This window comes from Leopardus geoffroyi (assembly GCF_018350155.1).
Source record: "Leopardus geoffroyi isolate Oge1 chromosome D3 unlocalized genomic scaffold, O.geoffroyi_Oge1_pat1.0 chrD3_random_Un_scaffold_40, whole genome shotgun sequence".
In the NCBI taxonomy this organism is placed as follows: Eukaryota; Metazoa; Chordata; class Mammalia; order Carnivora; family Felidae; genus Leopardus; species Leopardus geoffroyi.
The window spans coordinates 1-21143 of NW_025543557.1; the positions used below are offsets into that span (position 1 = coordinate 1).

General features: G+C 47.4%; 1 protein-coding gene across 2 annotated transcripts; it reads left to right on the top strand.

Moving 5' to 3' along the window:
- The first annotated feature begins 53 nt into the window (after positions 1-53).
- Positions 54-14970, top strand: LOC123595670 (small G protein signaling modulator 1-like). Of its 2 annotated transcripts, none has more exons than XM_045473347.1 (6): positions 54-63; positions 2493-2575; positions 6450-6559; positions 7213-7309; positions 8711-8878; positions 14171-14970. In XM_045473347.1, the coding sequence occupies exons 1-6, from the start codon at positions 56-58 to the stop codon at positions 14257-14259; spliced, it is 555 nt and encodes a 184-aa protein (XP_045329303.1). In that variant the 5' UTR covers positions 54-55; the 3' UTR covers positions 14260-14970. The 2 variants fall into 2 exon arrangements, with proteins under 2 accessions (XP_045329303.1, XP_045329304.1); XM_045473348.1 differs by lacking the exon at positions 54-63 and adding an exon at positions 1250-1508.
- Positions 14971-21143: the final 6173 nt, after the last annotated feature.

Below are 21143 nucleotides of genomic sequence, written 5' to 3' on the forward strand. Positions count from 1 at the left end.
GACCGCAACTACTGGTACTTCACGCCCGCCAACCTGGAAAAAGCTGCAGAACGTCATGTGCAGGTGGCTGGGGGCAGGGAGGGGCGGTGAGGTGGGGGGTGGGTCTGCAGGAGAGCGGGAGGGGGTGGCAGAGGCGGGGGCTACAGAGAGCCCAGCCAGACCGCAGCCTCTGCCGTTGGCACCTTGCCCACCTGGCGATAAGGTGACCGTCCCAGTAATGATAATAATAGAGAGCATTCGTTAAGCACTTACTGTATCCCAGGCACCACCCCGAGCCCTTTACTAACGTCATTTCACTTAGTCCTCACAACAAGCCTATGGGGCAAATATTATCCCATTTAACAGGTGAGGAAATGGAGGCCGAGGGGTACCCCTGCTCGGAGTCCCCCAGCTGGGCAGTGGCTGGACGGGAACTCTTGCCCACATCTCTCGGGCTCTAAAAACATCTGTGCTTTTTTTTCTTTTTCTTTCAGCCAAGATCTGGAGCTTCTTATTCTCATTACATACTAAATATGTTATTTCTTAAAATATGAAAGTAACTCAGGCATATTACATACCTAGATCAACCAAGGAAACCAGAAGTTCATAAGGTATAAAGAGAGACTGCTTTCTCTGTCCAGTTATCAATGCCCCTCGCCTAAAAGAAACTACTGCTAAGGATTTAGGGAATGTCTTCCCAAGCTGCATATAGATGGAAAATAACGTCATAGGTAGTATATTATATAACATGAGTGCATACATGTTTCAGTGTCTTCTTAATTTTACTTATGTAGGATTAATATTATATTTTTCTACCACTTGCTTCTTACACTTAATGCATCCTGGGGGGCTCGGTCAGTTGAGCATCCGACTGTGCTTTCGGCCCAGGTCATGATCCCAGGGTTGTGGGATCAAGCCCCACATCAAGCTCTTCACTAAGCATGGAGCCTGCTTAAGATTCATTCTCTCTCTCTCTCTCTCTCTCTCTCTCTCTCTCTCTCTCTCAAGTAAAATGAAAAAAAAATGCATCCTGGATGTCTTTCCATACTACTCTAACTCAGGGGTTCAGAAACTACTAGTACGGGGATCCCTGGGGGGCTCAGTCGGTTAAGTGTCCAACTTTGGCTCAGGTCATGATCTTACATTTTGTGGGTTTGAGCCCCATGTCGGGCTCTGTGCTGTCAGCACAGAGCCTGCTTCATGCTTCAGATCCTCTGTTCCCCCCTCTCTCTGCCCCTCCCCTCTGGCTCTCTGGCTCTCGCTCACTCTTCTCCCTCTCTCTCTTTCTCTCTCTCTTTCTCTCTCTCTGTCAAAAATAAATAAACATTAAAAAAAAAAAGACCTGCTAGCACAGCCCACAGGCCAAACCCAGCCCCACCACCTGTTTTGGCAAATACAGTTTTCTTAGAACTCAGCCATGCCTGTTTGTTTGCATAGTATCTATGATTGCTTCTGCAGAGTTGAGTAGTTGAGACAGAACCTAGGCCTGCAAAGACGAAGCTAATTATCATCTGGACCTCCCAGGAAAGGTTTGCCAACCCCTGCTCTAACTCATTTTTATTAATAAGTACTACCTCCTAACTATTCTGTCTTATAGTCTCCCAAGCAATCAATCACTGCCTCTCAAGATTGAGTTGAGGAGACACAAATATAGTTTCAGTGTATGTGCTGCCGAAGCGAGCACAAGACACAAATATAATTAACTCTAATATATGTTACATTAAAATGAGAAGGTGCTGGGGGAGAAGGAAGGATAGACCGACTTTTGCTGGGTTATGGCCTTGGGAGAAAGTGTGGAAGCCCACACGGAGGCGGGGACGTGCAAGATGGCCCTTGGCAAAATTAGGAGAGACTGAACAAACCACCCGGCATACACGTACCCTGTGGTAAGGCCACCTGGGCTCAGATCCTGCCCTTGCCATGTATTCTTGGGTGTATGACACTACGCATGTCGCTTAGCTCTCTGTACCTCAGTCTCCTCATCTGTGAAATGGGATATGCCAGGACCTTCTGCGTGTGATTATTTTGAGAATTTCGTGGTGCAGTATATGTTTAGTGGCTGAGCATACAGTACATGCCCAGTAAACAGCAGTTACTGTTATTCGAGGGCAGATGGGAACTCCAGGCACAGAAGTGCTAGGGCCAGGCACCGGGGTGTGAGTGTGTGCCCGAAAGGAAGAAGTACTGGGAGGCGATGGTGGGGCTGTGAAGATGCGGCGAAGACAGTGAGTGCCTTACACGCCCAGGGAAGGTGTTTGCACATTGTCTCGCAGTGGGCAGCCTGTGAGGATATGGTGGCCTCTTGGAGCTGGGCTTTAGGAAGGCCATCCTGGTGGCTGAGAATAGGATGTTTGAAGAGAGTGGGACTGGGGAAGGGGTGGAGGCAGGAGCCGAGGGAGTGAGCGGTCCAGGTAGGAATGGGGGGCTGTGGCAGGAAGGAGGAAGAGGACGGGGGGGTTGGAGAGACAGAGGTCGTAAGTGCCATCCTCAGGCCCATCGTCTCTCTCTTGTAGCTACATCTGGCAGCACATTGAGATCGGCTATGTCCAGGGCATGTGTGACCTCCTGGCTCCACTGCTGGTCATCCTGGATGACGGTGAGTATGTCCCCCCCTGCCACCCCAAGGCCAGGGGTGCACTTTCCTTCCCACTGCAGAGGAGGGGTTTAACCTTACTTTGTGACTCCCACTGCAGAGGAGGGGTTTAACCTTACTTTGTGGCTCTGGTGAATGCATCAAGGTCCTAGGGAAATAGAAAGGCTTGTTGTTCCATGTTAGTTCACACTTATCACCAGGTGCCCGACACCCAGCCAGGCCTTTGCTAGCCACTGATTGCACAGACACGAAGGGGAGCAAAGAAAACCCCACGCCCAGATGTCTTCACTGGTGAATTCTACCAAACACTTAAAGAATTAATACCACTTCTCCACAAGCTCTTCCAAAAAAACGGAATAGGAGGGAATACTTCCCAACTCATTGTATAAGGCCAGTCCTTACATGAAGACCCATTGGTACCTGGATACTAATATCAGACAAAGATATCACAAGAAAAGAAAACTACTGAGTGATGTCCTTGATGAATATAAAGACAAAAACCCTCAACAAAACACTAGCAAACTGAATCTAGCAAGCTCTAGAAAAGACTATATACCATAACCAAATGGGATTTATCCCAGGAAAACAAGACTGGTTCAATGAATGAAAATCAATCAGTATAATTCACCAAATTAATAGAATAAAGGACGAAAATGACACAGTCATCTTAGTTGACAAAGAAATGGCATTTGACCAAATTCGACCTCCTTTCATGTTAAAAACTCTCCACAAACTAGGAATCGAAGGAAATTTCCTGAGCACGATAAAAGGCACCCAAGGAAATCCTACAGCTTGTTCATACTCAATGGTGAAAAACTGGATGCTTTCCCCCAAGATCACGGATAAGACACAGATGTCCACTTTTGCCACAAAAGGTTCTAGACAGGACAATTAGGGAAGCAAAAGAAATAAAAGGTAGCCATACTGGAAAGGAAGTAAAACTATCTCTACTTGCAGAAGATCTGATTTTTATATACAGATAATCCTAAGGTATAAAAAATAATCTTAGAGCTAATAAACAAGTTCAGCAAGGTTGCAAGATACAAGATATGTATACAAAAGTCATTTGTACGTCCATACATTTGCATTGAACAATGCAAAAACAAAATTAGGAAGGCATTTACATTTGTAATACTATCTAAAGGAAGACCCTTAGGAATAAATTGAACAGAACAAGTGGTAGCTTTGCAGGTTCAATTCCAGACTGCTGTAATACAGCAAATATTGCGATAAAGCGAGTCAAATGAAGTTTTTGGTTTCTGAGTGCATGTACAAGTCACGAGTACACTACCCTGTAGTCCGTTAAGTATGCAATAGCATTATGCCTAGACAAATAATGTTCATGCCTTAATTTAAAAATCCTTTATTGCTAAAAAATGGTAGCCGTCATCTGAGCTTTCGGCAAGTCATAATCACTGGTTACAGATCATCATAACAAATATAATAATGAAAAAGCTTGAAACGTTGCAAGAATTATCAAAATGTGAAACAGAGACCCAAAGTGAGCAAATACTGTTTGGAAAATGACGCTGGTGGACTTTCTCAATGCAGGGTTGCCACAAACCGTCAATTTGTAAAAAATGCAGTATCTGGAAGTGCAATAAAATGAGGTATGCCTGTATACCAAAACTGTAGAACATTGTTTAAAAAAAAAATGAGGATCTAAATAAATAGAAAGACACCTCATGTTGGTGAGTCGGGAGACTTAGTACTGTTAAGATGGCAGAGTACTTTCCAAATTGATCTGGATTCGGTGTGATCCCTATCAGCATCCCAGTTGCAGTTTTTGCACAAATGGGCAAGCTGACCCTAAAACTCATTTGAAAATGCAAGGGACCAGGAGTAGCAAAACCAGTTTTGAAAAAGGAGAAGATATTAGGGGACACACAGTTCCCAATTTCAAAACTATTACAAAGTTACAGTAGTAAAGAGGGTGTGGTAGTCTCATAGGGATAGACATGTAGATCAGTGGAATAGAATTGGCAGTCCAGAAATAAGCATTTCTGGAGTGCCTGGGTGGCTCAGTCGGTTGAGCACCGACTTTGGCTTAGGTCATGATCTCATGGCTCGTGAGTTCAAGACCCTTGTCGGGCTCTGTGCTGACAGCTCCAGTAGAGAAGCATCCCTTAGAATATGTGACAACCACTCTTACAACTGCCAAGGTCATCACAAACAAGGAAAGCCTGAGAAACTTCTATACCCAAAAGGAGCTCCAGGAGAGATAACACCTGTGTGTAATGTGTTATCCTGGTTGGGTTCTTGGAACAGAAAATAAACAAAATTATGGAGTTTAGTTAATAATGTATCATGAACGGGTTGTTAATTGTAGCAAATGTAGTATACAAAAACTGTCCCTACTCCTTTCTCAACTTTTCTAGAAGTCTAAAACTGTTCTAAAAAAATGAAGTCTTTTTATTTAAAAAAATTTTTTTAATGTTTATTTATTTTTAAGAGAGAGAGCACGAGCAGGGGAGGGGAAGAGAGAGAGGGAGACACAGAATCCAAAGCAGGCTCCAGGCTCTGAGCTGTCAGCATAGAGCCCGACACAGGGCTCAAACCCATGAACCATGAGATCATGACCTGAGCCAAATTCGGACGCCTAACCAATTGAGCCACCCAGGCACCCGTGAAAAATAGAGTGTTTTTAAAAATGAATGAGGTCTTACTGTGCCTTTGGAAACCTGCCAGTCTAGTGTAACTTTCTCCAGAGTTACCAGGTATTAAGAGAAAAAAAAAAAGGTATCATTTTCAAATAAAGTTTTCTAAACGCTGGCTCATAAACAATATGAAACAGGTTTCTTTATTGCAGGACTTCTGAGAGCCTTTACTTTTCAATCTATGTAGTCGCTCTCTAGCATTTCCCAGAGTTATTGGACTCTTTGCATAATGCCTGTCAGCGCCTTTCCAGTATTGACAATTGCTGTTTTAATCCAGTGATTCCCAGACTTGAGAATTTCATGAACTGGTAGAATTTTGAAAAAGAAAAAAAAAAAAGTTTGGGGACCAAGAAAACATCATCAACTTTTTATTAGAGCAAATTAGGGATCTTTAATTATTTTCTTTTATTTTTTTATACATTAAATGTTCATTGAGCTTAAAATCCATAAAACCCCCAAACTAAATAATGTAAATGTCCAACGAGAAAAGAATAGATAAATTGTGCTCTAGTCATACAATGGAATACCAGTCAGCAATACACATGCATGAACTAATACACTAAAGCATCTAAAAGTATATATACTGGGGCGCCTGGGTGGCTCAGTCAGTTGAGCGTCTGACTTCGGCTCAGGTCGAGATCTCGCGGTCTGTGAGTTCGAGCCCCGCGTCGGGCTCTGTGCTGACAGCTCAGAGCCTGGAGCCTGCTTCGGATTCTGTGTCTCCCTCTCTCTCTGCCCCTCCTCTGCTCATGCTCTCTCTCTCTCTCTCTCGCTCTCTGTTAAAAATAAATAAACATTAAAAAAAATTTTTTTAAGTATATATACTGAGTGGAAGACGCTACAGATAAGAAATACATACTTGATTATTCCCTTCATAAAGTTCTAGAAGAAGGAATAGGATGCTGACATACAGAGTTGAAGGAAAGGGATCGCAGATGGTACCAATTGGCAACTAGGGATCTTTTAGAAAAAGAGCATCTGGTATCACCATTATTTCCTAAAAGAAAGGCTATTTCAACCCCTCCAAGGAGGGAAGTATGTATTTAGATTGCAGAACATCCCCTGAAGTGCAATACGCTAACACTCCATCGTCTCTGTTTGTCCTTCGGCTGTGGGTTTCAAGAACCAGCTTGGAGCCTTCGACCTTGGGATCACCTTGGGAGCTTGGGGTTCCTTGGGCAGTGGCAGCATTGGCCGTTTCTGCTGTGCTCTTTCCCCAGAGGCCCTGGCCTTCAGCTGCTTCACGGAGCTCATGAAGAGGATGAACCAGAACTTTCCCCATGGGGGCGCCATGGACACGCACTTTGCCAACATGAGGTCGCTGATCCAGGTTTGACCCAGTCCCGTTCAACAGTATAACTTATTCCAGCTCAGCCTGATGGACCCCAAATCAACTTCAGAGCCACACTTCGTGTAATGCAGCACAAGCCAGTTCATTCCATTTTGTTCATCCCATCGTTCATTCATGGACATTTGGGTGGTTTCCACTTTTTGGCTCTCGTGGATTGTGCTGCTGGGAAGATTTGCTCACAGGTTTTTATGTGGACAGATGTTTTCATTTCTCTTGGTGATACACTCAGGAGTGAGGTGACAGCTGCACCGTGTTACGTTCCCACCGGCCACGTGCCGGAGTCCCAGCTTCTCTCCTTCCTCACTGACACTTGGTTGTCCATCATTTTGGTTCTTGCCATCCTAGCGCGTGTGCAGTGGTGTCTCATTACGGTTTAGATTCGCGTTTTCCTGACTCATCCCACTGAGCATCTGTCATGTGCTTTGTGGATCTTTACTTGCAGGTCTTTAGAGAAGTCACTGGGGTTGACTTGAGCCGGGTTGATTTTCACTTCAAATCTTTTGCCCGTTTTTTAGCTCCACCTGGTTGTAGGGGCTGTAGTGGGGTCCGGTATGAGGATGTGCCCTCATTCTGTCCCCTCTGGTCCAGCCTCTTGCCGGGAGGCTGATGCCAACCTTTTCTCCCGCTGGCAGATTCTGGACTCCGAGCTCTTTGAGTTGATGCATCAGAACGGGGACTACACTCACTTCTACTTCTGCTACCGCTGGTTCCTGCTGGATTTCAAGCGAGGTATGGACTTCAAACTGGGGTCTTGTTCCCAGAGTCTTGGCAGCAGACCCTCAGGGAACAGGTACCGAGGAGGCGAGGGCGGGGGTGTTGCAGCAGAGCCAGAGGAAGAGTGTAAAACCCAATTATCGCACTGTGACTGTTGGCTCGCCTGCCTTATTTCTCAGTGACACCACACAGTAGGTGTTGTTACTGGAGCAGGATTCTCGCACAGAGAGTCGTGACACCCAGGCTTTTCTTTCCAGGAAGCAGCTTTATTCCCGCCGGCACCGCTCAGTTGGGTTCGTACCCAAAGAACTGAGCCTCGAATGCCACGTGGCATAGTTTTTTTTTTATATATGTTTCACCTCTGTGTCTCCCATACGTGGGAACACACAAACATGCGGTCCGATTAAGGGGTCTCATGTCACAAGGTCGTGAGGGATGTTGTCATGTACGCACATTAGCCAGGTTACCTTGAGGCTTTTTGTCCTTCCTTAGGGAGGGGACCCCGCCACATTACAGTCCCCGTTTTACAGATGGGGAAGCCAAGGCTGAAAATCGAATTCAGAGGTAGGACCGGTAGAGCCAGGATCTTAGGCCGCCTCTGTCTAGCCCCCAAGCCCAGTTAGTTCCCTTCCATTCTATTCTGCCGCCTTTCAGAGACAAGGTGCCAGAAGCTCATGCAGCATGGTGCACATGTGACTTGGAAATGACGTGGAGCACAGCACACTGCTATTGTGCAGAGTCAGAGTGATGCTCATAAGAGTATCTACCCTGCGGGAAGGCGTTTTTAATGCGCCGGGCAGTGTGTGCTGAGCCATTTGTATGTATTATCTTTGCAAGCCTCACCCCACGTACAGAGGAGGAGAGAGAGAGGCTCTTGGTAGAGGCTTGGGCTAGCCCAAGGTCACCTTGCCAGCAAGTGGTGGGGCTGGATTCAGACTGAGTTTAGTGGACATAGGAAGCCTTGCTCTCAACCATTGCTCTCTCCAGTTTCTTGACTAGCCCCAGAGGCAACAGCCAGCTCTGCATTTGTACAGGGGTAAGAGAATACCCCCCTGGGTGCTAAGGAGATACAAAGTGCAGGGAGAAAAAGGGGATGCTAGTCAAAGGGCAGGGACAGGTCGGTGTAAATCAGACCCGATTATGCCGGGTTCCTCCCCTTGCAGAAGCTGGAAACTTACATCCCCCCTAGTCTGCATAACCTCCTCTACAGATAGGGAAAACGGAGGCTTCCGATGGTCAAATGACAGAGTCTGGGTCTCCTACCTCCTGACCTGAGTTCTGCCTGCTCTCTGCGGTGCTAGGACAGAAGTGAAGGAAGGACACAACTGGCCTGGGATTTTCCCAGAGGGAGGGCAGCACCGTGAGCTCTGTGGCTGACCCTCTCCCCACGCATGTGCGTACTGGTGTCTCACGCAGAACTTGTCTATGATGACGTCTTCTCTGTCTGGGAGACCATCTGGGCAGCCAAGCACGTCTCGTCCGCCCACTACGTCCTGTTCATCGCGCTGGCTCTGGTGGAGGTCTACCGTGACATCATCTTGGAGAACAATATGGATTTCACAGACATCATCAAATTCTTTAACGGTACCCACATGACTACGGTGTCATCTGAGGGGTGCAGGCTTCTGACAGGCCCCTTCCTGGGGCCTCGGAGGGGATATAGGGGGGTTCCGCCCACTTCTTATGTCTATTTCCAAACGGAGGGGTTGACATCTTGTAACACTGAGAATGCATTTTTCTCAAGAATCTAGCAGAAGGAGCATGAATGTTGAAATAAGGCCCAGGGGCAAACCCTGGCTCTCCCACCAGCCAGCTATGCCCACAGATAAGCCGTTTCCCATCTGCTTCTTCATCTGTAAAATGGAATAAGAGCGTCTGCTTTGGAGGGTTGATATGTACAAAAGCAGGCATGGGAAGGCATTTGAAATGGCATGAGAAGGGCACAGTCATTGAAATCAGACAGATAATGGATTCTGATCCCAGCCACTCGGGTGCTGTGTGACTTTGGGTCACTGACTTTATGTCTCTGGGCTTCAGATGCCTTGAGGTAGAATGCTACTAACACCTCCCTCACAGAGATGTTCAGACAATTAAATGAGACAACATGGATAAAGCCTATCACATGATACCCAGCTCATATGAGAGGCCCCATAGCTGGAAGCTATTGCTACTGTTATCACTATTTAAAATTTTTTTAAGAATAAGGGGTTCCTGGGTGGCTTAGTCAGTTAAGTATTTGACTTCAGCTCAGGTCATGATCTTGGGGTCTGTGAGTTCGAGCCCCACATCAGGCTCTGTGCTGACAGCTTGGAGCCTGCTTCAGATTCTGAGTCTCCCTGTCTCTCTGCCCTTTCCCCGCTTGGTCGGTCTCTCTCTCTCTCTCTCTCTCTCTCTCTCAAAACCAAACATTAAAAAATATTTTTTTAATGTTTTCAGACAAAAAAAAATTTTTTTTTAAAGAGGGAGGGTGCCTGGCTGGCTCAGTCGGTAGAGCATGAGACTCTTGATCTCAGGGTCATGAGTCCCAGCCCCACATTGGACGTGGAGGCTTCTTAAAAATTAAAAAAATGTGGGGCGCCTGGGTGGCGCAGTCGGTTGAGCGTCCGACTTCAGCCAGGTCACGATCTCGCAGTCCATGAGTTCGAGCCCCGCGTCGGGCTCTGGGCTGATGGCTCAGAGCCTGGAGCCTGTTTCCGATTCTGTGTCTCTCTCTCTCTCTGCCCGTTCATGCTCTGTCTCTCTCTGTCCCAAAAATAAATAAACGTTGAAAAAAAAATTAAAAAAAAATTAAAAAAATGTTTAATTTTTTAAAACCTAAAGCAAAAGAAGGAAGAAAAAAAAAGCCACCTTTGACCTTACCCCAGAAACATGATTTTTCTTTAATAAGCTTTTTATTTTGGAATAACTGTAGATTTACAGAGAAGTTGCAGATACAGTACAAAGAATTCCTGCCCTCCTTCACTCAGCCACCCCTCGGGTCTCTGCATTGCCCGGTCCTAGAACTTTTCTCACGACTGAGAAATTAACATCGGTACATTACTATTAACGAAACTACAGACTGATTTCACCTGATGCCCTTTTTCTGCTCCAACATTTTCCAACCCAAGAAACCACATGGCATTTAGTGGGTTCAATAGAAAACCTTTTTTTCCCCTCTCATCTTTTCCAGTCATGTATTTGTTACCATCACAGAATCCAATTGTATCCCATTTTTTCCACTTAATACTTTAAATTTTTAAATTTTTTTAATGTTTACTTATTTTTGAGAGAGAGAGAGAGACAAGCTCAAGAGGGGAAGGGCCAGAGAGAGAGGGAGACAGAATCAGAAGCAGGTTCCAGGCTCCAAGCTGTCAGCACAGAGCCCAACGCGGGGCTCGAATTCACGAACCACGAGATCATGACCTGAGCAGAAGTTGGACACTTAACCGACTGAGGGGCCCCTCATTTAATACTTTAACAAGTGTCTTCCATTTAATCATTTTTTAAGGCTGTCGAGTGTCCCTATAGCCACTGTCTGCAACATAAGGAACCGTCCCTATTGTTGGGTAGCTAGATTGTTTTCAGTTTGAGGGTGTGATTGAGAAAACAAAGTGCCCTTTATGTCTCTATAAAATTTTCACAGCACCCCAGGCCAAAAGTTCCATTTAGCAAGTAGTTAGATCTAAACCACTTGATAACTATTTATATCCCAACAACGTAGCAGCTGTTTGCAAAAATGATACCTGTTGGTCCAAAGAAAATAATATCTTTATGTCATTCTCTTTTTTGGTAAGTTTATTTACTTATTTTTGAGGGAGACAGAGACACCACGAGTGTGAGAGGGGCAGGGAGAGAGGGAGATTCCAAAGCAGGCTCCGTGCGGTCAGCACAGAGCCAGACACAGGTCTCAAACTCACGAAACTGATTTCATGACCTGAGCCGAAAGAAACCAAGAGTCAGATGCTCAACCGACTGAGCCACCCAGGTGCCTCTTTATGTCATTCTTAAATAAGCACAACAATTAATGGGATATGTGCACCTGTTCGGCATTGCACAGCTTCTCAAACACTGGAACCAGATTAGACACCCTCACCTTCACGTATTTCCTGTTTCACAGTGATTTTCTCATGGTTTTTGCTTTTTCTCAAACTTGCTTAACTGCTTACAGAAAACCTAGCGTTACAAAGATATGAAGTCATTGATAGGCATGTAGGGCAATATGTGACCTCCCGGATGCTACCAGTTTATGTGGTGTTGAACAGATATGGAATATCATTATGTTTCCCTCACAACGTACAGAAGTGGCACCCTGGGGTACCTTGGTAGCCAGTTTGGCAACCATGGTCTTAAGGCCCTTTTTTTTTTTTCATCCAGTAAATGATTTTTTTTTTAAGTTTTATTTGCTTATTTTGAGAGAGAAAGAGAGAGAGAGAGAGAGAGTGTGTGTGTGTGTGTGTGTGTGTGTGTATGTGTGCATGCAGGGAGGGGTAGAGAGAGGAAGAGAGAGAAGCCCAAGCAGGGTCTGCACTGTGAGCACAGAGCCTGATGCAGGGCTTGAACTCATGAACTGTGAGATCATGATCTGAACCAAAACCAAGAGTTGGACGCTCAACTGACTGAGCCACCCAGGCGCCCCAATCCAATAAATGATTTCTTTATGATAAACGTCTAGGTTTAGGATTATTCCGCTTTCAAGATCCGATCATTTTATGTGGCTCGCTATTTATTTATTTATTTATTTATTTAGTATTGGCTACATTTTTATTTAGCATTTATTATTTTTTTTTTTTAATTTTTTTTTTCAACCTTTATTTATTTTTGAGACAGAGCATAACAGAGAGACACAGAATAACAGGCTTTTGAGCCCTATATTACTCACGGAGATCATGACCTGGCTGAAGTACGCTTAACCGACTGCGCATATTTAGCATTTAGTATACAATATATAATATTTAATATAGAATAAATATAGTATTGTCAAAGTCAATAGGCATTTCCACTTTTATATATATGTGTGTGTGTATATATATAATTTATTGTCAAACTGGTTTCCATAAAACACCCAGTGCTCATCACAACAGGTGCCCTCTTCAATGCCCATCACCCACCCTCCCCTCTCCCACACCCCCCATCAACCCTCAGTTTGTTCTCAGTATTTAAGTTTCTTATGGTTTGCCTCCCTCTCTCTCTGTAACTTTTTTTCCCCCTTCTCCTTCCCCCTGGTCTTCTGTTAAGTTTCTCAGGATCCACATATAAGTGAAAACATATGGTATCTGTCTTTCTCTCTATGACTTATTTCACTGAGAATAACCCTCTCCAGTTCCATCCATGTTGCTACAAATGGCCAGATTTCATTCTTTCTCATTGCCAAGTAGTATTCCATTGTATATATAAATCCAGTCGTCAGTTGATGGACATTTAGGCTCTTCCCATAATTTGGATATTGTTGAGAGTGCTGCTATAAACATTGGGGTGCAAGTGCCCCTATGCATCAGCACTCCTGTATCCCTTGGGTAAATTCCTAGCAGTGCTATTGCTGGCTCATAGGGTAATTCTATTTTTAATTTTTTGAGGAACCTCCACACTGTTTTCCAGAGCGGCTGTACCAGTTTGCATTCCCACCAACAGTGCAAGAGGATTCCCATTTCCCCACATCCTCTCCAGCATCTGTAGTCTCTGGATGTGTTCACTTTAGCCACTCTGACTGTCGTGAGATGGTATCTCAGTGTGGTTTGATTTGTATTTCCCTGATGAGGAGCGACGTTCAGCATCTTTTCATGTGCCTGTTAGCCATCTGGATGTCTTCTTTAGAAAAGTGTCTATTCATGTCTATGAATAGGTCTATGTGTCTGTTTTCGTGCCAATACCATACTGTCTTGATGATTACAGCTTTGTAGTAGAGGCTAAAGTCTGGGATTGTGATGCCTCCTGCTTTGGACTTCTTCTTCAATATTACTTTAGGGGTGTCTGGGTGGTTCAGTCAGTTAAGCGTCCGACTTCGGCTCACGTCATGATCTCACGGTTCATGGGTTCGAGCCCCACGTTGGGCTCTGTGCTACCAGCTTGGAGCCTGGATCTTGCTTCGGATTCTGTGTCTCCCTCTCTCTCTGCCCCTCCCCTGCTCATACTCTCTTTCAAAAATGAATAATAAAGACTAAAAACAAATTTTTTTTTTAAATATTACTTTGGCTATTTGGGGTCTTTCATGGTTCCATACAAATTTTAGGATTGCTTATTCTAGCTTCGAGAAGAATGCTGGTGCAATTTTGATTGGGATTGCATTGAATGTGTAGATTGCTTTGGGTAGTATTGACATTTTAACAATATTTATTCTTCCAACCCATGAGCATGGAATGTTTTTCCATTTCTTTGTGTCTTCTTCAGTTTCCTTCATAAGCTTTCTATAGTTTTCAGCATACAGATCTTTGACATCTTTGGTTAGGTTTATTCCTAGGTATTTATGTGGCACTTAATAAAAATTTTTTTTTTTTGCTCCCCCTTCTCCTGTTGCTTCCTTCTTTTGTATCTTTTAACACCTGCAATGTGCCCAGCATGGTTTTCTCAAAAGGTTCCCAGTCATCGTGTTTACACGAGGCAAGGCGAGTGGGAAGATGTAACTCTTTTCAAGCACTGTGAGCCAACATCATGTCGTTTGATCTCACGGCAGCCTTGTGAAGTAAATGCTGTTGCAATCCCCATTTTACAGATGAGGAAACTAAGGCCCAGAGATGCAGGCCTTCTCCAAAGTGTCTGCTTCTGGAACTCCTCTGGAGATGATGCCAGATGAGGAGGAGGAGGATGCCCCAGGGACACCCCCCCTCCCTTCTAGAAGCTGCAAGTGACCTAAGGATGGACACAGAAGGAGGCTCATGAGATTTTTGCCTTCTGCTCTTTCAGAAATGGCTGAGCGGCACAACACCAAACACGTCCTGAAGCTGGCCCGGGACCTCGTGTACAAGGTGCAGACTCTGATTGAGAACAAGTGAGGGCCACCTCACCCCGGCCCTGTCAGCCATGCCGCCACCCACCTGTCCAGCCCGCTTTTCCTCCCGGCTGCCCCGGGAGCGAGGTCCTGGTGTCTGTTCATGAGCATGGACTTCTGTGCAGAGAGAAACTGCCCCAACTTTGGCCGCCAGGCAGGTGGGGTTGAGGGTTTGCCCCTTGAGTTCAGCCTTACGTTTTCCTGTTTGACCAAAGATTGTCCAAGTCTGGGATTTCTCCCTTGTGGGAGTTGGGGTTCGTCAGTGGATGGAGGGAACAGTTTCGTTTGTGGTCTCCAGAATGGTTGCCTCTCTCTTATTCTGTCCCAACCCCTCCAAACTGTTCCGTCAGGGGAGACTTGGAGAAGGACTTTTTCTTGGAGAACTAGTGTAGGAGAGGTCTGTGGGTCTACCTCTATACTCTGAAAGGGGCCTCTGGAGATGTTCCAGAACATGGCCGGCAGGCAGGCTTGGAGCAGAGTTTCTGCACCTCCCTCGGCGCTGTTGACATGGTGCTGGGTGAACCCTCTTCTGAGAGGGGTCGTCCTGTGCATTGTTGGAAGGTAAGCAGCATCGCTGGCCTCCGCCTGCAAGATGCCAGTAGCGCCCCCTCCCCAACCCAGCTGTGACAACCCGAAGGGTTTGCAGATTTTGCCACATGTCCCCACTTGAGAAAACCAGTGGCGTAGAGGAGGGGCTGCAAGTGTATCTCCTTCCCCGCTTTTGTTTAACCACCTGCTCCTGAGGCTTTCTCCCACTTAGAAAAGGCACACAGGAGTCCACATCTCTCTCGGGACCTGGATTCTGTTTGTTGTGGTCTCATTTTTTTTCTCCTCCACCTGACCCCAGGAGAGACTTCTTTCCTTCTTTTCAAGAAAGCCTCTCCCTGAGAGGCTCCCCGGAGAGGGAGGGAAGGGCGGAAGGGCGGAACAGTGAGAAGTGTGGTAGGTGTGAGTTGGCCCGAGGTCCCACCCAAAGCCCTCCAGGCAGGGTGGAGTCTAGATCCCTTTCTTCACCTCCTAGGGAAGATCTCGCCTCTCCTTCTGCACTTTGGGTCTGATGCTCCAGAAGTTGGGAAGGTGTGTGTGAGTGGCCGCCACTTCAAGGGAGGTGGGGGAAGCTGGCTTTTCCCTAGGTGCCTTTGATCACTCAGGACAAAGGAAGAACAGGAAGGCAGAGGTCCGCCAGAGTAGACTATTGTGGGTGTTTTCCTTGGAAAATATGCTGATGAACTGGCCCCCGGAACATGGATGGCTAAGTCTGGAAGTGGTCCCCTCCGCGTCTTCACACAAAGGGTCGCCAGTCACAAACAGACCCGGAGTTAGCTGGTTCACCCTGCCTACCTGTCCTTTGATAGAGCAGTCCTGCCAGCTCTTTTCTGAGAACACACGTGGGAGAAACAGAGTCAGGTTGGAAGGCTCCTCCCCAGAATGGAAGGTAGGATTTTGGAGAGGGGAGGAGACTCATAAGCACAAGGAAGCATTCACAGAGAGGGTACATTAGTCCTCTGTCCTGAGCAAACCAGGAGGGGGAGGAACCCCTACCCTGCGTGCTTGTGAAGGCTTGCCCCTGGGCCCCAGTGCCTTCAACTGCATCCCAACCCCCCAGTCTCCCACGTGGGGCCTCCTGAGCAGGACGGACGAGACCTAAGTGTCCCTTGCCTCTGAAGAATGTGCTCCGTGAAAATTGCACCTCCTGGCTCTGGTCCCCACCTTCCCAAGACGAGGAAAACACGTCCAGATCAAAGTTTTCCTAGCCACTCAGCTCTTCGTTACAGAGGACATTATTTTAGCAAGACCCGGGTCCCAGACCTTCCGATTCTGATTTATTTTTCTCGACAGACTAGTCCCAAAGTATAGCACACAATCTCTTCTCCGCCTTCTCTCGTGGTGTTCCAGAGAAGTGTCCGTGGTTGTTATTTGGAACAACTCCTATTTGTTCAGCTTACGGTGTTTATTTTGGTCTCCGTACATCGTGCGTCCTTGTGTCCGGGAATCAAGTGCGTGGGAGTCATTCTGTCCGTGGAGTGCCCTCCTCCTTCTCTCAGTGTTGCCAACATATCTTGTAACTGTTTACTGAAGAGTTGTGTCTATATATAGAGAAAATATATATAAACAGAGAAATGTGTGACTATGGGTTATTTTTTCATTTCTGTGTTTCGGGAATTTTTTTAATGCGTAGGGAAGAAAGGTTTGCTTTTGGAGACTGTGTCCTCCCAACCGCACCCCAGTGGTCCATACCCAGATGGGGACAGAGCCTCATGATAGCTGCCTGGTCTTGCCCCAGGAGGTGCAAGGCAGGTGAAGCACTTCTCACCCCCTTGTATCAGTTAGCTGTCACCATGAATAATGCCACATAACAAACCACCCCAACACTTAGTGGCCTCACACTGCCATTTACTTATTAGCTCTCAATTCTGTGGGTTGACATTATGGGCCGCATTCATCTGGGAGGTTCTTCTGGTCTGAGATGGACTTCTTCGTGTGTTTGTGGTCAGCCAAAGGCCAGTGAGGCAATTCTGCCTCTGACAGTTGGCTGACTATTGGCCAGGAGAGTAGGGGAAACCGGGCCATGTGTCTCTCATCCCCTGGCAGGCCAGCTCAGGCTTGTTTATGTGGCCATGGTGGCAGTTTTTCAAGAGAGCAAGCAGAAGTATGCAAGGCCTTTTGAGACCTAGGCTTGCAATTGGCATAAAGTCATTTCTGCTCTGTTCTGTTGCTCAGGGTAAGTCACATGGCTGAGGTCAGATTCAAAGGAAGGGAAAATAGACTCTACCATTTGGTGGGTGGCTTTGCAGAGGGACATGGAAAAGGAGAATGGATACCATCACAGAAATAATTGAGGCCACTTTTGCAAATGGCCTGCCTGATCCGCCCAGACCCAGGGCACAACACAAGAAAGGTCCCCAGGTGGTCAGCCATTTGACTCGAGGTCATACCTGTAAGTTGACACCCACTGAGCTTGCTCAGCTCTCACCCCCAATGTGCCCACAGATGCCCAACTACTCTCCCGTGACCTCCATGGTCCCAACTCGTGGCTACCATTCAGAACCTTAGTCATCAGGCAATGGCGACCTCTCATGGATGTCCACCCCCAGCAGCCTCTCAACATGGGTCAAAGGGAAACAACTAGCTTTCGGCTGCAGAAGCAAAACTCGATTTAACCTAATGAGCACCTGTCAGAATTTCAGGTCTTACGTAGAAAAAGTTAGATTTCCAAAGAAGCCCGCAAAATAGAGACAGAGTTGGCAGGTGGCATTGGCAGCCTGGGTGAGTCTGGTCGTCACGTTCTCAGAAGATTGCCAGCAGAGGTAAGTCTGAAGGCACACAGCAGTGGGCGGGTGGGGATTTGTCCTTTGCCAGCTCGGACGGGGGCTTTCTTAGCAGGAAGGTCTGCTCTTTCCTGGGGGAAGCTTCTTTTTTTTTTTTTTTTTTTTTTAATGTTTGTTTATTTTTGAGGGGGTGGGGCAGAGAGAGAGGAGGACACAGAATCCTAAGCAGGCTCCAGGCTCCCAGCAGTCAGCCCGGAGCCCGATGCGGGGCTCAAACCCACGGACTGCCAGACCATGACCTGAGCCGAAGTTGGACGCTCAGCCGACTGAGCCACCCAGGTGACCCGGGGGGGAGAAGCTTTTGAGGGCAAAGACCGGTTCCGATGTCCCGTCGGTGCTGCAGAGCTTCCCCAGTATCATTTCTCCAATTCCAGCCATAGTTTGGTACATGTGGCTGTCCTCCCGGAGGGCCCCACCAGGGCTCACAGCTACTGCCTGGCCGCACCAGAGTCAGGCAGCACAGCGCCCCAGTTCTGTGCGCACGAATGTCTGGTTACAGGCACCGTCGACTTACGGTCACTGACGACGTATGTTACGGGAAAAGAAATCTCACGAGAATATTTTTTGTCCTTGCAGAGGCCTTCCTGAAGTGCGTGCGTTTGAGCGTTGCATGGACGGGAAGAGGAGTCGTGGATCACTAGGCATATTTTAACGACTCCGTGGCGGGATGGGGAAGTGGCCTTGGTTTCTGTGTTTATGGAACACGGGGTGGCTGGACTCCGGTCATCCTTTTACTCCTCCTCCCGCCATCCTCCCTTCCTTCTCTTCCCTTTCCCCCCTCTCCTCCTTCTGCCTCCTTTCCTTGTAGCCAAGAACATTTGGATGGTGTCTCGTCCACAGTTTCTACCCGGATGATGCTGTTCCTCAGAATAAGCCTGACAAACCCGCAGCGTGAAGGCCCTTCTGGCTGTTACGTTCTTTTAAAGCCGTGCTTCATTTGCTGTTTACCTAGAGCTTTCTCCCTTCGGCTTGTGGGAGAGGCCGTGGGCACTTCTCATGCACAGGGTTTGGGAGGTCCTAACCATCCCATTTTGGAGTGCCTGGCAGGCATTCCTGCATCTGGTTTCTCCTTCCTTCTTGCCCTCCCCATGCCCCTCCCAGGCCCCAGGTCCCTGGAGTCCCGGAGAGGAGGGGGTGCAGTCAAGACAGTGGGAAGAAGCCCTTCCGATTACCTTCCTTCCCAGCAGATGCTCTGAAGTCTGAGAGACATCAGACCCATCGACCAATGAATCTTCTCCCACGTTTCCTAATAGCATTTCCAACTCAGGTCACCTGCAGCCCACCTTCATGATTGTGACCATGTCTGTGCCCCCACCTGCACACTTATACCTTTACTGGTTCTCTGGTTTTTTTTAGTTTTTAAAAACATTTATTTGTTATTAAAAGACAGAGAGAGACAGAGCATGAGCAGGGGAGGAGCGGAGAGAGGGGGAGGCGCAGAATCCGAAGCAGGTTCCCTGCTCCGAGCTGTCAGCACAGAGCCTGACATGGGGCTCAAACTCACGAACTGTGAGATCATGATCTGAGCTGAAGTTGGGCGCTTAACCGACTGAGCCACCCGGGCGCCCCTTTACTGGTTCTCTTTAAACCAACTCACTTGAGGCGCCTCTCTTCTCGGAGGGACATAGAGAAGGATAGAAGTGGGAACGACTCTCTCATTGTGCCGACTATAATCATGTCCCACATCTCTGTCGTGTTTGGGGAAGTGAGGATTTCGGATCCCTGCTGTTCCATTTCCTGGCTGTGTGGCCTTGGGCAAGTGACTGGACCTCTCTGAGCTTTAGTTTCCATTTCTGCAAACTGGGGACAATAGTCTCCCATTATTCCGGATCCAGCCCCAGCCCCATTCTTTCACTGGGACCCTCTGCTCCTCAGCGTGTCTGGGGATGATTTCCTGGTTGAGACTTCAGCGGCCCTGGGTTCCCAGCATCTACCTAGCTCAGGCTCTCAGGTGAATCTTTGAAGCCTAAGAGAATATGGTTCCTGGAAGACAGCACGGGACAGGGTGAGCTCCCAGCCCCCTCGGGCTGTGACAGAGGAACACAGCACTTAGGTGTGGTGGGGCCATCAGTTGTCAGCAGGAACAAAACAGGAGCTGACTCTGCAGTTAGCATCTGATTTTGCTGCATCAGGAAAAGGTTCACAGGTCTCTCTTTTCTAGCTTTTAAGTCCCCTGCCTGGCACATTGAGAGCGTGAGCCCAGGACAGGTATAGACTCCAGAGGAGCACAATTTGATCTTTCTGAAGTGCCTGCTTGCCGACCTGTTGCTAAATCAAACTGCCTAGCGGAATTCAAATGACCCACGGGACCATGCAGTTAGTTCCCTGGGGATTTTCCATTACATCAGGGTATTGTGCTGGAATTCTCCAGTATCTTCCTGGCTTTCTTTATTCAGACTTGTGGGCACAGTGATTTCAAGCCTTTGTAGATGCAGGGCTCCTTGAAATAGCGGCTGTCCCTTGTTGTGATCAAGAGAAAATAAGACAGATCCCTCTGCCTCGAGTAAAGACGGAATCTCTGTAAATGGTTCCGCGTGAGGTGCTGGAGAATTGCTCCCTTTGGCCTTGCTGAAACAGTTCAAAGGGAACGTTAAGGAACTTGGGGGCCATTGTGAGGTTGTTACAGAGGGGATGTGGGTGACAGGGGTGGGGACTGAGTTTGAGATTCTACTTGATGGCATCTACTTACTGCTTTTTGCACTGGGATGCTGCTTGGGTCTGAAGGCATCTTCCCACGCAAGAGCCACTTGCATGGAAGTGTTTCTGCTGATACCAAAATGTGGCCTCTGGTTCGGCTCAGGTCATGATCTCTCGGGTCGTGAGTTCGAGCCCCACGTCGGGCTCTGTGCTGACAGCTCAGAGCCTGGAGCCCGTTTCGGATTCTGTGTCTCCCTTTCTCTCTCTGGCCCTCCCCCGCTTGTGCTCTGTCTCTCAAAAGTAAATAAACATTAAAAAAAAGGAAAAGATGTGCTGGGTTGGGCAAAGGGGGCAAATCCAGGTGTTCTTTTGCCTCCACCATAGAGTCTGACGGACCTAGGTTCAAATCCCAGACATCTGTGCAGACTTAGACATGTGACTATCCCTCTCTGAGCCTTAGTTTTCACTTCTGTGAACCGGGGATAATAAAGATACCCTTCAAAAGGGAGTTGGGCGGGGCGCCTGGGTGGCTCAGTCGGTTGAGCGTCTGACTTCGGCTCAGGTCATGATCTCATGGTCTGTGAGTTCGAGCCCCACGTCGGGCTCTGGGCTGACAGCTCAGAGCCTGGAGCCTGCTTCATATTCTGGGTCTCCCTCTCTCTCTCTCTGCCCTCTCCGGCTCATGCTGTCTCTCTCTGTCTCTCAAAAATAAATAAACACTAAAAAAAAAAAAGAATTTAGATAAAAAAGGGAGCTGGGCACTGAATGTTTTTGGCCGCCTAGCATCCCTCCCCTGTCCCAGTACAAGCACCTTGTCCCATCCTCTGGGGAGCTGTATCTCTTAGATTACAACCATGGCCTACTAGTGAGACTGCTGATGTGCCTCTCCCCCCAGGGGGTACATGACCCTCTTCTGGCCAAT